The sequence below is a fragment of the Onychostruthus taczanowskii genome, unplaced genomic scaffold (genome assembly GCF_017590055.1).
Source record: "Onychostruthus taczanowskii isolate IOZ18803 unplaced genomic scaffold, ASM1759005v1 scaffold12, whole genome shotgun sequence".
NCBI lineage: Eukaryota > Metazoa > Chordata > Aves > Passeriformes > Passeridae > Onychostruthus > Onychostruthus taczanowskii.
Window position 1 is genome coordinate 1,781,246 of NW_024498351.1, and position 16,357 is coordinate 1,797,602.

The window sequence follows — 16,357 nt, forward strand, 5'->3', positions numbered from 1 at the left end:
GGGTCTGGAAAGATTGTGTGTGTGCCTGTTCATGTTACTTTTTCATTCAAGAGATGGTAGTTCTGAGAAAAAATGAAGGAGAACAAACTATGAAATTAAATGTATTATTATTTAAAGAAATTACACATGTAAGCAACACCGTTTTTCTACTTCAGGAATATTTTCGCAAACTGGTAAAACCAACTGTGGATAAACTGGGCTGGGAGGATTCTGGAGACCATTTGCAGAGGTGAGACAACCTTTATTTTTTCCTTCACATGTTATTGATGCATTCAAACAATAGTTAGCAGTAGGAAAAAATCCCTCTCTCTCTCTCTCTCTCCCTTTCCAAGGCTTCTTCGTGCATCTGTTCTAGACTTTGCCTGCAGTATGAATGACCCAGAATCTTTAAGCAGTGCTTCTCAGCTCTTCGATAGATGGTTACGAGGACAAACGTGAGTGCTCACGTCTTTTGTGGTTTGTGAAGAACACAGCATGTGTCTGGGTACCACTAATCTCAAGTAGGAAAGGGGGAAGAATATTTAAGTACTGTTTCTTCATTTTAGTATTCCTGCAAATCTCCGACTCATAGTATATCGCTATGGGATGCAGAACTCGGGGAATGAGACCTCATGGAATTACATGTTCGACAAATATCAAGAAACTTCATTGGCCCAAGAAAAAGAAAAGCTGCTATATGGCCTGGCATCAGTGAGGAACATCACCCTTTTGGACAGGTGATTTAAACACACACAGATTTCTCTTTTTCTACAGAAGCAACTGGTCGATGTTTGCTCATTCCCGTCTTCCTCTCATCTGTGCTGTCATTTTGGTCAGATTACAGCGTGAGGAATGCAATACATTTTCAAGACCAGTTATCTAACATGCCCCTCTGAGATTGTACTATTGCAGGAAAAAAAGCCTTGTTCTTTTAGTGGAAAGATATTGAAGACATTGTAGTTGCTGCACACAATCAACAACCTTCAGCTCTTCCAACAATGTGTTCACCCTGTGCAATCTTAGTTGCTTAATAGTTAATTATCAGGAGTAAATTAGTCATCCATTTCCTCTTTAATCAGTGAAGAGAGGCTAGACCTACAAAGCACTGCTTATCCCAGACCAGGAAAGGGGCTTAAAATCAATGGAAAGAATTGCTTTTGGGTGTTGTCAGTCACCCTCCATTAGCTCCAGTTTGCTTAACCTGGATGTCTACTTTCTAACTAGCTAAAATTAGGTAAACGGCCTTGAGCAATTGTTATTAACAGTCCTATGAAGGCATCCATGTGAACTTGCAATGCTCCCTGAAGTGCTGTGCAGAAGTGCTCAAGCTAGAACAAAAAAGGTTGAATTCATGCTGCCATGGCAATGATGAGGAGTCTGGATACCGCCCCAGAGTGGTCCAGCAGACTGTCCAACTTGGCAGGTATCTCACCAGGCTGTCACCCTGCACTGGCACACTGGCTTAGTCTCATAACTTAGGCTTATCTGATAACTTTGCATGTTGTTGTATCATGTAGCACTCCTGCAAGCAAACATCTACACCAGGGCCATTCACCACTGTATTGGATGGAGCCCTACCTAAATATCATAACATGGAGCAGCCTCAGCTTGAAAGAGTTCCAAGTTTAAAGGAGGTGAAACAAGGAAGTATAGGAGATTCAAAAATATTCAGAAAGAGTAAATTTAAGATTTAGAGTAATTGAAATAACAGTAGGAAGCAGCTGCATTCCTAAATTCTTGTGACTGCAACAGCCATAATCTAAAGCCATTAAATAGCTAATGGCTGACATGATTAAGACATGAATTAATTAGCTAGATCAGACTATATTTGCAGAAAATAAAAAATCCCTCCTAAAGCAAGAAAAGCTTGTCTCTCAATTTACTATTAAAATAACAAACAAGGAGGGAAGAGCAAACAGATTGAAGAAAATTGTCCATTACATATAGGGAAAAAGAAGAAAATCCTTAATCTCTACACACAACAGCTTGAAAGGGTGTTCTGCAGCTGCTGCTGTGAATCCATGACCATGCTACTCATCTCCCTGCAAACGTGTATGCTTCACCCCACCAGTGAAAACCATCTGTGCATAACTGGAAGTATAGCTGCAGCACTTGCAGGCATGCTCTGCCCAAATGAATTTTAATTTTGTATGGATAAAAGTTTCCAAACAAACAGCACAGATGTCAATGTGAGCAAGTCACCTGTGCGTGTATTCATGGTCCCTGTAAGATCTTTAAAGTCTGGACTACTATGGTTTTGGTGCTTGGCTTAACAGGCTGAACTACTAACTGATCCAGTCCTGTTTTCTCTATTGCATTAAAATGCAGGAATAATAATGGGGTTTGGCTATTTTCAAGTAAAGACATAAACTCTACCTACTTTGCTAAAGAGATTCCTAACTAAGATTTCTTTCAATACAATTATCTTTTGACACAAGTTACATTTTAGTCCTGTATTCTTTACCTTTAAAAAGCTGTAGGAAAAAAATAATATTCGTGTTTGGAAATGGTTCTCATCGATTCCTATGGCATTTCCCTTAGATATCTGAAATATATTTACAATACCAACCTCATCAAAAGCCAAGATGTGTTCACGGTCCTGAGATACATCTCATATAACACCTATGGGAAAACAATGGCCTGGGACTGGATACGACTGAACTGGCAGTACTTAGTTGACAGGTACTCTAATGAACTCATGGGAATCTACATCCACCTGTAAATCTTGTTACATGCCACGTTTTTCTGTTTTCATTGTACACTTATAACCACTGACCTTTGCAAAATGAAAACTGAAAGCTTATTCAACACAATTATATTCATTTGCTGTGGAAAAACTACTTTGTTGTTAACTTGAAAACCATTATTTCCTTAAATGATCGCTACCAGTAAATGGTGATCGAGGAGAGAAAGTTTTACCAAGGCCACAGAAATCTGGTTATTGCATGGAAATTACTGAATCAAGTCACCACTCTTGTGACTGATTTCATACCAAGAAGATGGTATAAAATGGAGGTTTTTAAAACTTTTATTCTATTGGTAACAGCAAGTGGCAGACAGACAGATGAGCAGTGGAAGTAATCACAAACGTTTTAGCTTTTCTCTTCAATATTTGAGCGACTTATTTCTCCTTCCATCTCCTTTTTAAGTGCTTGGTGTGGGCACAGAAAGAAAGCACACTTGCAAGCCTAGAGCTGTGATCTGGACAGTTTTTGTATTGCAGAGCACAATGTTCCTAACTGCCAGCCTGAGACAAGCAGTAATTACTTTAAAAAAATTATTCCACCATAAGAGATCACTCTATTAGTAAACATATTTAAGAACAGCTCAGATATTATGTAGGAGTACTATTTTTAAACTATTTCAAAAAATGCTGAAATCTGAGTGTACCTGCTTTATTGTAACACAGTTATAAGTTTAAGCTTCAGATAATTATGGTTTTGAATCAAACATAATTTATTAAATTGTTTTTCTAGATTCACTATAAATGACAGAAACCTTGGCCGAATAGTAACTATTGCCCAAAACTTCAACACTGAGCTCCAGCTTTGGCAGGTATGATGACATCAATTCTCTTGAATTTAAGTCAATATATTTAACTATCTTCTGGACAAGAAACTTTTTTTTTTTTTGTCCTCTAAATGCTTAAGCAGCAGGAGTAAACTGTAAAACTATTCCAGTGCTACTAGCATAAGCTTATAGATCTCTCCCAGTCAGAATTACCCCTGACTGTGTCTATAAAAAGCTGCTTGCCCAATAGCAGCATTATTTACTTCACAATTCCTTTTCTCTTTTCCAGATGGAAAATTTCTTTGAAAAATACCCTAATGCTGGGGCAGGAGAAATGCCCAGGAGTCAGACACTGGAGCAAGTGAAGAGCAACATCGAATGGCTGAAAGAAAATAAGGAGGAAATACAATCATGGCTGAAAGGCACAGTAAGGCTTCAAAGTCTTACTGTGTGAAAAAGATCAGGCACTCAGATCTTCAAAGATGTTTAGCAATGTGGATTTCTCGCCCAGGTACCTTAGAGGACTAAGACTTAATATTTTGTTCTACAAACACTCAGGACCACTGCCAGAGCAATGTTGGTGTAGTTGCTTAGCAGGAATAGCTTCATATGTTGAGAGCTGAATTTGCCTGAACAGACAGGACAAAGATTTAAAGTCATTTAAAGCAGAAGTGATGGCAGAACTTGTCCTTGCTGATCACTCTGGTCTCACTCTTTATGCACACCACTCTGCAAAGCTACTTCTTGGTTTGCACAGAAGTATGTCTAGTATACTCAGGGATTCCTTTCCAAGTGCACCTCATAGGAGCTTTCTCCTGAAGGAAGGGGAATTAAGCAGTAGTTTTGACATTGTCTAAAAATCATCCCCTATATTCATAGCTGTAAAAATTCTATGTCTGGGATTTAGGTTTGCTTTCTGATACTACAGAAAGGCCAGTTAAGCTTTCCTCTCAACTGATTTTTGAAGTTTAACTATTAGTACACAAGGGATCAATATTATCAACTGCTTTTTCAATGTTATTAGTTGGGATTCTGTGGCTTAGGGTAAGGGTTGTCTTGGTTGCTTTTGTCTTATTTGTAAATCTTTAAAAAAAAAAAAGATAACTTGTGGCAGCCGATACTGCAAACAAGACATGCTTTACTTACTGTTTGTTTTCTTATAGAAAAATAAAATTTAAAAATCTACATGAAGTCTCTTTCTAATGAAATTATGAAATATTATGGGTTATAGAAGAACAGCTGTTATATAGTTCAGCTGTGCTGTACATAATAGCTTCAGTGACTTCTGAGGGGGGAGACACAGAAAAAATGGGAAATGCACCCAGAGGGATCAGATGAATTGCACTGCTGCAGCTGAGTCTATTGCAGGACTACAGACAGCAAAGAAATAATTCTCAGTCCCAAGTCCCTCTGCCCTTGTGATGCTGGAGAAAGCATCGGGGTACTCTGTCTTTCTCTCCCAAGCTGTAAGCTGGGGGGTTTTGGAGTTCCCATATTTCCATGTGCTGTGTCCTGACACTGGACAAGCAGCAAATGTGAGCACCTCCTTGCCTTCTTCCTGGTCTCCTGAGCAGAGACCACAACCAGGTAGATCCAATGTTTGTCCAGATGTCCTGGGAGCAGGATCACAGAGCACCTCATAGTAGGTAGCCCAGGGAGATTTCATGCACAGCTGTCAGGAAACTCCGCAGTTGGATTAGAGGACAGAAGCATGGAAAAGCACTTTGCTTACCTTCATTCTGCAATGCTATTCAAAGGGAAGGGGAGGTGACTGTAAGGTACAGAAGTTTCGGTACAGGCTACGTGCTTGCCTCTGGGCCTTGGTACAGCACAGAGGACTCCAGAACAACTTATATAGTCCCAGATGGAAACACTTTACTCCACTTCCACACTTCACTCAAGGCTGGTACGGTTTTATGCCTCTCTCTAGACACCCAAATAGCTGTGACAAGCCCAGACAAATGTGGTGACAAAGTCAGTTGTCCTATTGAGCTGATTTTGGCTGGGATAGAGTTAATTTTCTTCACAGTAGTTGGTGTGTTTTTCATTTGTACTGGAAACAGCGTTGATAAAACAGAGATGTTTTCATTACTGCTGAGCAGTGCTTACAGTGTCAGGGCCTTTTCTGCCTCTCACACCACCCCACCAACAAGGAGACTGAATGTGCATGAAGTGGGAGGGGACACAGCTGAGACAGCTAATCCCAACTCACCCACAGGATATTCCATACCACAGCATATTCATGCTGAGGTATGGAATACAGAGATGGAGGGGAGAGCAAGGAAGGAACAGACATTCAGAGTGATGACGTTTGTGCTTCCAGGTAGCCATTATGTGTGATGGAGTTCTGCTTTCATAGAGATGGCTGAACACCTGCCAGCTCATGGGAAGTGGTGAAGGAATTCCTTGCTTTGCATTACTTGCATCCACAGCTTTTGCTTTAATTAGCTTTTTAATTATTAAACTATCTTCATCTCAACCCATGAGTTTTCTTGGTTTTATGTGCTCAATTCTCTTCCCCATCCCACCACAAAGGAGTGAGCAAGTGGCTGTGTGAGGCTGAGATGCCAGCTGGGGTTAAAACACAAGACCTGTCAAAGGAAAATGTCAGTCATTTGCCTCCTGCAAACAAAACATGGCAGGATTTTGACTAACAGTGGTTACAACTTGCTAGAGACACCAGCTGCTCTTCAAGGTGAGGAGGTGGCAAAGGGCCAGGCAATTTCTTCCAGTTTTTTCTTGTTGCTCAGATTCACACACAGAGAACAGTGAAAGTGAAGCAGCTGCACACACCCAAAACTACCAGCAGCAGACAGAGAGCAGATTGTCCTTGGGCAGCTGCCAGCTCAGTACAACATACAACAACTCACCTTCACTATTTTATGCTTTTGATGAACTGAAGGAGTGGAAGCCAAACGAAAACTCTGTTGGTTTCAAGGTCACAAACAGGTTTGGTAGCATCACACAGTAATGCCATAGGTGCATTGAATCACTGTGACTATCAACAGTACAATCGTCTCTGAAATTTTTTCTGTGTACAGTATGTTTTGATTGAAGGTTTCTAGTTTCAGCTGGCCATGATGTGGAACATTGCAAAGCCAATATAAAGATATCCAAGCACACAGCTCAGTCATTTTCCCTTTCAGAGACGATTTAATGAAATTTTGGCAAAAAGAACTGATTTTATTATTCATACATTTCTGCCACAAGCTGCTGTAGAAAGAAAAGTATGACTATTATGGGAGTGGTACAAGATTAAGAAGTTACTTTTAAGATATTTTTATCCCTTGTTACATGTAGCCTCTACTACCACCAAGTGGGACCAGGCTGGCCAACTTTGTTAGCTACAGTAGTAGGCTTTCATCAAGGAAAACATAGGAAGTAATGAAGATTTTCTGTGATGCTGGAAAGCTACAGCAAAAGCAGCCTTCATCCAAGTCACACACAGTTTCAGACAAGACACATATTGTGCATATTGTGCATCAAGTAGTAGAAAGAACAAAAAATGTTAGAGAGAGAGAACAGAAACATATCACTGAAGCACAGAGAGAAAGAGAAGCCAAGGACAAGCCTGAACAACTACTGAGCTCATGGTCCTGGGTGAATGGAGAAGGAGATTTAAAATGTGAACCAAGCAATTGCCACCTGTCATTTGATTCTCATTCTGTTCAGGAAGCTGCGAGCAATAGTAACTTTTGTGCCTGAGACACACTGGATCACAGAGAGTTTTAACTAGTGCTTGAATACTTTTGATGTTACAGAAAGGTTAGCTGGATTTCTACACTAATCTTAAGCGGGTCACGGAACACAGAAGAAAGTCCAAAAGCCCCAGAAGGCAGATGTTTTTATGAAAGGGCAAAGTTTCTGTCAATTTTAAATAATGTTCTCTAGATTATGCAGGGTTCTTGCTACCTTTAAATGGCTCATGGAGAATGTACTGCATGGCATGTGCCTCTTTCAGACTGTTTGTCCGAGATGGATAACAAATCTGGTACATGCTAAATCTTTCAGTCAGGAACTGGTGCATTTATAAATGGTCTGTGATAAGCTTAAGAATGCCAATTTGAAACTGAATCCAAAGAAATGTGAACTGTTTTAAAAAGAGATAATTTTCCCTCGGTCATTCGATCAGCAAGGAAGGAATTTCTACTGATAAGGCCGAGTGAGGGAGTGCAGAACCAGCTGGCCCCTTAGATCCACACAGCTTTTTGAGACTCTGCTGTTCCTATTGTACCACACCAAAAGCTATTGCAGGCAGTGAGGCAGAGAAACGTCTTGAGTAATCGAAGCGCAATGTGGTGGAGTTAAAGAGGGGCCACTTACCACTTCTGCAGTGTTGTCTTACACCAGCTCTGCAAATCTGTCTCATATCAGCTACAGCTGTGCGTCCTATAGAGCCTGAGCCCATGGGCCCCAGGAGGCTGTAAGCCTGATAGGAGCATGAAAATGCTTTATCTTGATAATTCAGGTAAAGGAACAACTGAAGACATTGTATTACTGCACAGAGCAAAAATTAATAGTACCAATGGGAACACTGAGACATCTACAACTCCCCGACTCAGCCAGTTTCTAAACCAGCAGTTAAGATCACTAGGAGTATGCAGACATAAAAAAAAAGATCCCCACCTTAAGCATATGGTATGTCTGTTGAAATAGAACGTGACTGGGAAGTCTGCCTCCAGTCTTCCCACAATAACCAGTACCATTTCTTGGCATTTTGTGTGATGGCATCTTCCTGCAGCTTTTGGGACTCAAGATGAGAGGGAAAAAGCCAGCCTGTGCTGGGTGTGAAGGATAGGAACTTATCCTGTTGCTTGCAACAACTATATCATACTGCCAGATTAAAGCTTTGTCTTGGGTTATATGTATCCAGTTACAAAAATTAGTCAAACAAGGTTGAGTTTGCTTTCCCAAGTGTTTACACAGAATCCAGTATTCCATTAGAAGTCAGTTGTCCTGGAGGTATTTCGACTTCACAGCAACACCTATGGCAGTTTAATGTATACCTGTATGTGGAAAACTGGTACAGAAAGATATGGGTATATGAGACTAAGGAAATATTCTCTAGCTCACAGGGACTACAGCGGTTCACAAGGCTGCCCAGATACCTGAATTTTTCCAATATGTGCTTTGGAAAAAAAAAGAAAAAAATCCTACAAATATATTTATAAAGCATCTGAAACATATATGGTTCAGGTAAGTCTGAGAGTTTCTGGCTTCCCAGTGTACATTCCAAAGAGTCATGAGGAAAGAGCAAATCCTGAAAAATATGACCACAATATAGTGAGAAAGAAAATTACATTACTTCTGTTGCTGCAGCAATGTCTGTTGTGCTTGTAACACACCTAAAATCTAAAAATTACCATTAGTAAGTAGCACTCATTAGTTTCAGTAATCCATCACTTGCAGAAAACCTTTCCATATCAACCCTCTAACCTTCACAAACTGATATCCAGAGACTGCTACCAAGCTGACATCTGCTTGCTGATGGTTTAATGATGCTGAAAAAATATGCATGGATTGTATCAAAAACCAGGTAGCCAGGCAAAGGAAGATATCCAGGCATGAGAGAGGACTGGAGTCTAACTCTTCAAAAGGAAGGCTGGAGGCACGTGGTCATTATTTTGGTAAAAAGCAAAAATTAATGTGAAATAGACGTTGCAGTTATAAGTGCTATATCCACCACACAACCTTCACCCAGCTTAAGCCAACAAGGTTCATTTTCCTTTGAAGATGGATGAGATGGCCAGCTGACTTCTAAATATCCTTGCCAATATTTTCTTTAACTGTTTGCAGTGAACAGAGGGACTGGTCACTGACATGATTTCTTCCAAGGAGTGCAAGGCCAGATGTGGGTGATGAGATTCTGCCATTCCAGAACTCCCATTCTATTTTGCCTACTGTCAAATGCATTTGCACACCACAGGTCAGCAAGAAAGCCTCTAAAACCAGGGACTACAAACCCCTGAGCTACAGAGCTCACATCTGTAGCAGCTCTGCAACTTAGGGCTGGTTTTTATGTCTTTCTAAAAGAGGAATCCTGAAACCAAAAAACTGCAGGATGCATTTTGGGGGGCTGCTAACACATCTATTAGCCAGAGCAAAAGTTGAGGTACCTCATGCCAAAAAAGGCGTCAAGCTGTAGGTCAAGTTCTCATAAGCCAAAAGAGCTACTGTGGCAACCTAAGAGGAACATTTTCCAGGTGTCTGGTGGGCAGCCAAAAACTGATTGGATTCATTTATTTTAGCAAATAGTCACTTTCAGCAAACTGAAATTATGGCCCACCCAGGTTCCTTAAGCAAATTCAGCTGGAGAAAACACTACGGACCCAAAGTTACATAAACCCTGATGAAAAGCCATCACCCCCGCTTTTTCTTGGGCTGGAGCACTTGCAAAGAAAGCAAACAGATCAAGGCTCAATTCTGCCTCCTCCAAAGAAATGCACATGAATACTTCCACATGACTCTACTGGGCCTGGTCTTTCAAACTTTCCCTTAAATAATAGCCAGAATCAAAAGTAATTAGTACCTTCCTAGTTTGTTGCTTCACATCAGCACCTGAGAACACAGGCATTTTTACTAGCATTTTATTACAGAGTATTTTTATCCTTACTTTAAATAAAGATGGATACCTTCAACAGAGGCTGCTAATAAGCCCAGATCTTTATCAGTAGGCCCTAAGTAATTAGAAATGTAAAGGAGAACCATTTCATAGTACAGTAGTGTGAGTAATAGCCTGAAAGGGCAGGCATGTGGCTTAAAATTCTCTCCCACAGAAACAATAATTCATGAAGTCCACTTCCCACACAAGATCTCCAACCACTGCATGTAAGAGGCATTCCTCTCCTCCAATGCTCTTGCAAATGCAGCCCTTATTTTACCCTACCACCTCAAGGACTCCAAACCAAAATGCTCAGTCCTGTGCAAGAGAATATTTCTATATCAGATGAGACAAGACTTCAGGTTTTCATTTCTTCAGCAGAAAACAAATCTTCCTTCAAGCTATATAGGAACACACTCCTCCTTTGTTCAGGAGAAAAGCAAACAAAAATGTGCTCCTCCACTCAGTGCCCCAAAATGACATGACTGTTGGCTTCACAGACATGTTGTTCAGCTGCTGGCCCAACTGCAATAGAGGAAAGAGAAGCTCCAGGCAGGAAAGACAACCAGTGCAAACTAGGAGGTTAACCAGAGCAAACTACCCCCTCAGGTATCACCTTAGCCACAAAACAGAAGCACACAATTGAGCAATTTGAGAAGGGCTGATGCAAGCTGGGGCTGGTTTTAATGAACAAAGAGTCAGTCACCAAGTGTTGCAAAAAAGAACAGCCAGCAACAGAGCAAACACATAATTAAGATTTAAATGCCACAACCAAGGGCAAGGTCAGCCATGGCTAAAATCAGATTATAGGAGGGGGAAATCAGGTACCACACCAAAGGGCACATCTTAGCTGGCACAGCATAGCCCAGTCAGAAAGCCATGGCTAGGCCAAAGGATGGCTTTCATGCAAGCAAGGTGCTGCACTAACACACCAATATGGTGCCTTCTGTGCTGCACCCCGACAGACCCCACCTCATGTCCCCTACTCATGCTGCAAATGCACAGCTAGGAGAAAACTGGGCAGAGCAAGGGTTTGGCCATCTTTGCATTTTGAATGAATGGAGAACAACTCATTTAGCCAAAACTGCTCATTCCGCTCTAATGGATGGGTGGGTTTACTCAGGAAAAAGACATTTTTGGGGTGCCTGCCAGGCTGCCAAGGTGCACATGGAAACAGTGTGCAGGACAGGGAAACAGAGAGGCAGTTAAGTTACCACAGCAAGTTGGCACGTGTGTCCTAGTGACACACACACAGCTTGTGTTTTGTTTATTTAAACACTCTTGGCTTAGGGGCTAACAGTTCTGCAGAAAATATTTAGGAGTCCTTTGCAAAATATTGAAGGTATTTTTATTCTTTAGTCGGGACTCCTTGCATAAGAGATTAATGCAAACTGTCCAAAACAAATCAGATGGGGAAGATTAGGGACAGGAGAAAAAGCAAGCATCGGAAAACATATTAGTGAAGCATCATTAAGTTTTTACTATGGGGAATATATTATCCTAAAAACATAACAATATCCCAAAAGCAAAACATAAATTTCTGACTATAATTTTAGGAGTTATTGCTCAAATATTTCTTAAAATGCAATACAAAAAAATTGATCTATTTGCTGTGTTCACTAGAAAAACAATGAGAATTGGTGGTCTGGGAAATATGGTTTGTCCTTGCATTGGATTGTAATGGCTAGAGTGATTTTGTGGTTAAACAAATCTTTAGCAATGGAAATAAATAGGATAATCATGAAGATGCATCATGGTGATGAACTTCTTTTCCTCTTGTTAAAGAAAGAAAAAAAATTTACTTTATGGGAGATAGAGGACGTGTAGTGAATTTCTCCGTATTTTTATTTCTTCACAGTGTATTAAGAGCAGCCTCTAGTGGCAGCTGGTAGCCATTACATTTAATTATACTGGCTCTAACACAGGGTGCTAGAGCTCACACAAGCACCTCCTTAACAATTTATAATAAATCTTAAAAAAATTAAACAAAACAGCCCCAACCTGGTCTTAGAGACCAGTCACTAGGCACACAAGGGCTTCTAAGTAACCTTGCATAAAACTACTTAACCTAGAATAAATGGTAATCATAAAGGCTAAAATTTATGGGTATAAAAAAAAAAAATCCTACCTGTATAATAAGCTTGTATGTCACTTTTTAATTTTATTTAATTCTATGCCACGTTTTAATCATAACATGGATTGGAAAGGTCCTTAAAGATCATCTAGTTCAACCCCCTTGCTGCAGGCAGAGACCTTCCACTAGGCCAAATTGCTCAAAGGTCCTCGAACACTTGCAGGGATGGGACACTCACAGCTTCTCTACGCAGCCTGTGCCAGTGCCTCACCCCCCTTGCAATAAATAATTTCTTCCTAACATCCAATTTAAAACTACCCTCCTTCTGCTTAAAGCCATCCCCCTTGTCCTATCCCTACATGCCCTCGCATAATGTTCCTCATCATCTCTCTTGTTGGCTCCCCCAAGAGTCTCCCTACTGGAAGGCTGCTGTAAGGTCTCTCCAGAACCTTCTCTTCTCCAGGCTGAAAAACCCCAACTCTTTCAGTCTGTCTTTACAGGAGGGGTGCTCCTGTCCTCTGACATCTCTGTGACCCCACACCAGTTTTGGTCCAACACGCCCTTCTTATACAGGGGGCCCAGAGCTGAACACAGTGTTCCCAGTGGGGTCTCTGAGAGCAGAGTAGAAGGGGAGAACGCCCTCCCTCTCCCTGCTGGCCACACTGCTTTGGATGCAGCCCAGAACACAGTTTGGCTTTCTGGGCTGCAAATGCACGTTCCTTGGTCATGTTTAACTTCTCATCCACCAACATCCCCAAGTCCTTCTCCTCAGGGCCACTCTCAATCCATTCTCTGGACCAGCCAGTGTTTGTGCTTGGGATTGCCATGACCCAGGTGCAGGACCTTGGCACTTGTCCTTGCTGAACTTTATGATGTTCACCCACGACCACCTCTCAAGACTTTCAAGGTCCCACTGCATGGCATCCCTTCCTTCCAGCGTGTTGAGCACAGCACACAGTGCTGTGTTAGTGTTACTGGCAAACTGCCTGAGAGTGCACTCAATCCCACTGTCCATGTTGCCGACAAAGATGTTAAACAGCTCTGGTCCCAGTACCAACCTCTGAGAAATGCCACTCATCATTAGAAATTAGTGAAAATGCAAGTTATGTTTCAAAAAGCAGTGGGCACTGCCATGATGAATTAAAAGGCCAAAGACTCAGAACACAAGACAGCCACAATGAGCTTGCATACACATCTGTATACAGAAGGTGTGCTGCATTCTGGCATGATGGCTATTTTACCTCCAGCAGTTGTTTGCAACTAAAAAAAAGCTTCCTAGCAAAACCAGGCATGTGCAATTTGCAACAATCATAAATGCCCATAAACTCCCTAATATCATTCTGAGTTAGGTATTTTTTAGCTTTTTTGCACTGACAGCAACTGAGACATTAAGGAGATATTTCATCTTCTTACAAACTTGTCTTTCTTTTTGGACGTACAGGCACAAACACTTGTGCTTTGAGGGACTGTGGAAACGCACCTGTGATTGTGTGGGGTGCCCATGCTCAGCAAAATGCTGAGGGTCATGGCAGGACCCAAACGAGCTCTGGCTGCCTGAGGTGTGGCTGGGAATGGCAAAGCCAGGCAGTGTCCCCTCACAATTCTGCCAGTAGCCCACAACAATGCCCTTAGCATTTCCAAAACAGGCTTATGTTTGTTTTTTTAATCCATTGCTTTGGGGAGTCATATGTTCTTTTATTCCTCACTGAAAAGAAGTTAGGAAATATTTGTTTAAGAAGCCTGAACACCTGCCTTTAAGTCATTTGTTCATTTACAGAAGCAGGACTCATCTACCACTGCCTGTGGTAGCTGCTCTCCTGCAGACATGGCTCTGCCCAGAACTCTGGAGAATTGCTACAGTTAAGCTTCACTTATAGAAAATGAGCCCAGGTTCATGATAAGGAGGCTGGAGAGCCAGAGAGTTCAGGAATGGTGTCCCAGGCAGGACAGCAGCAAGACATCAAGCACCTGCCCTCTCAGCACCACAGGGCAGCACCTGCACAAGCAGTGCAGCCCCTCTCCCCTAGCCAGCCAGGCAGGCTGGAAGGAGAAGCTGTCAGAGGGATGAGTTCCTTCTCATGGCTGGCTTCGCATGGGCTATAGAGAACAAAACCTTGCACACAGTGGTGGGACAGTGCTCACCCTGGCAGGCACAAGGGTTTGAACATCAGGTATTCAGGCATGTCTGCTGCCCCCCCCTCCACTCACCTCCTGTGGTGGGGTGGCCTTGCTCTTATACAGACTGAGGGGGTTGGGGCCTCTTCCAGAGCTGCTGGTTCACTGTTTTGAAGTGTAAAGCCTCTCCTGAGAGTGCAGGAGAGGCCCTGTCACAGGGCCACAGCTGAGTGGGGTACTGTGGCCTGGCATTCCCAGTAGCTGCACCCCTCCAGCACCTGGGGTGGCTCTGGCTTCATCTCCGGTCCCTGGCTCTCCTAAGGCCACCATCGTGAGGAAGATAGATCTCCCTTAGGCGTCCAGGAGACTGCCAAGAGTTTGTGTCTCCACACGTCAGGCAGGGCCACGGGAGGGAGAAGGAAAGGCCCTGGCAGCATCCCGCATGATCTGCAGCACACATTGCCTGGGCAGCACCCAAACCTCGGGCGGGTCGAGCCCCCCACACCGCTGGGGCACCCGGGAGGGCAGGGGTGGGTGGCCGCTGCTCTCCCTACAGCCTCTCATCGGAAGCTAATCCAATCACCCCGCTAATGAAATCAGGCTGTGCCGCTAATGAAATCACCCTGCAGCAGCCAGCAGGGCTTCACAGCGCTGCTGCTCTCAGCACCGGGTCGGCCGTGCTGGTGGGTACCCTGTGCCCAGCGCCCCCAGGGCGGCCCGGCAGTACGGGCTCCAGGCCTCCGCCACGGCCGGCCCGTCCTGCCAGCAGGCAGAAGGGAGCGGAGAGCAGGATGGCTCCGAACAAGACGCCAGTTTCTGGTTTTACTTCCCTGCGAGCGTGGGTTTGCTCGGGGAGCTGCTGTCCACATGTCCTGGGAGGGGACACCGCCTCGGCGGAGCCCTCCTCAGGTGCCACATGCCTCCCCAGACCGTGTGGCACGGATGCTCAGGGAGGAAGCTGGTGTCTGCAGGACCCTGCACACCAGTTTCAGGGTGATGCTACTAATAAATGTCTCTCACAAATTAGTAGAGAAGCATCCAGACTAGCACCCTGGCCTTGGCCTCTCTGGGATTTATTCCCAAATGTTTCCCAAGTATTTATCAAAGCAAGAAAGGGCAACATTTTCCTTATTAAATACTTTATTTCTGATACTATCATGCCAACAGGCTAGAAGGGGATAAAAAGAATTCTAATGCTGTTTCCTTTAAATATCTTTTTTTTTTTTTTTTTTTTTTTTTTTTTTGTCAGGAGACTTTTGAAGATGTCACAAAATACGCCACATTAATAATTCTTTTTTATATTAAAAGCTGCTGGATGCTGGGGAACAAATTGAAGCATCCAGAACATGTTTGAAGCAAGGTCTACCTTAAATTGGGTGCTTGTTTGGGTTTTTTTTTCAAGCAACTTTGAGCTGAAAGAAATGAAGGAGATAGTGATAACAGGATTATTTGTATGAAACTTATTCATAGCAAAGGTTTTAGCATTCGGCAAGCCAGTGTGCTCCTCGAAAGGTCTGCTAGTTAATTGGTGTGTTGTTTAAGGGAAGATTTTAATGGTGTAGGAGGCATAAGCCTTTGTAAATAATATTATCTTAAATGCAGAAGGCCTTATCATGCACTCCTTGCTCAGGCAAGATGATCTTGGGATCATCTGGAGTTTTGTGTAAGAAGCACAGAATCAAGTCCATAATGACCCAGCTCTTAATCGAGTGGTACAGAGAAACACGTTCAAGCAGTTTTCAGGCACATCTGCTAGACATCAGTACTGCCGTGATCTCACTAGAGGGAGCAATTTATTTTGAAATATTAGTCAATATTAGCTCAGCGCTTAGCTGGGCCACCAGTGGGTCAAAATTAAGAAGACTTTTCTCAAGCAAATACACATTTTAAGATACAAAGACAAACAAGGGGAATAGAGAAATGAAAATACAGCGATAGTTAAAAATCCCAGCTTCTGAAACAATGAGCTGTAAACAGAAAAAGGATTTTGTGTGACATATGGAGATGATTTTTATAATGTTTTTCCTCCTGAAAAATCTACAGTAGAGGTTCTGTTCCTGTTTCCAGTAGAAATTCCT

At 42.5% G+C, this 16,357-nt stretch overlaps 1 protein-coding gene across 1 annotated transcript in view; it reads left to right on the plus strand.

The window, feature by feature from the left end:
- The window catches only part of LOC121348386 (glutamyl aminopeptidase), a 64,369-nt gene that overhangs the window by 29,619 nt on the left and 18,393 nt on the right, over positions 1 to 16,357 (plus strand). The window contains exons 15-20 of the mRNA XM_041427800.1: positions 156 to 229; positions 333 to 434; positions 546 to 716; positions 2,521 to 2,661; positions 3,456 to 3,534; positions 3,779 to 3,916. Of these exons, the coding sequence (XP_041283734.1) occupies positions 156 to 229; positions 333 to 434; positions 546 to 716; positions 2,521 to 2,661; positions 3,456 to 3,534; positions 3,779 to 3,916 (705 nt within the window). The remainder of the gene's footprint in view (positions 1 to 155; positions 230 to 332; positions 435 to 545; positions 717 to 2,520; positions 2,662 to 3,455; positions 3,535 to 3,778; positions 3,917 to 16,357) is intronic.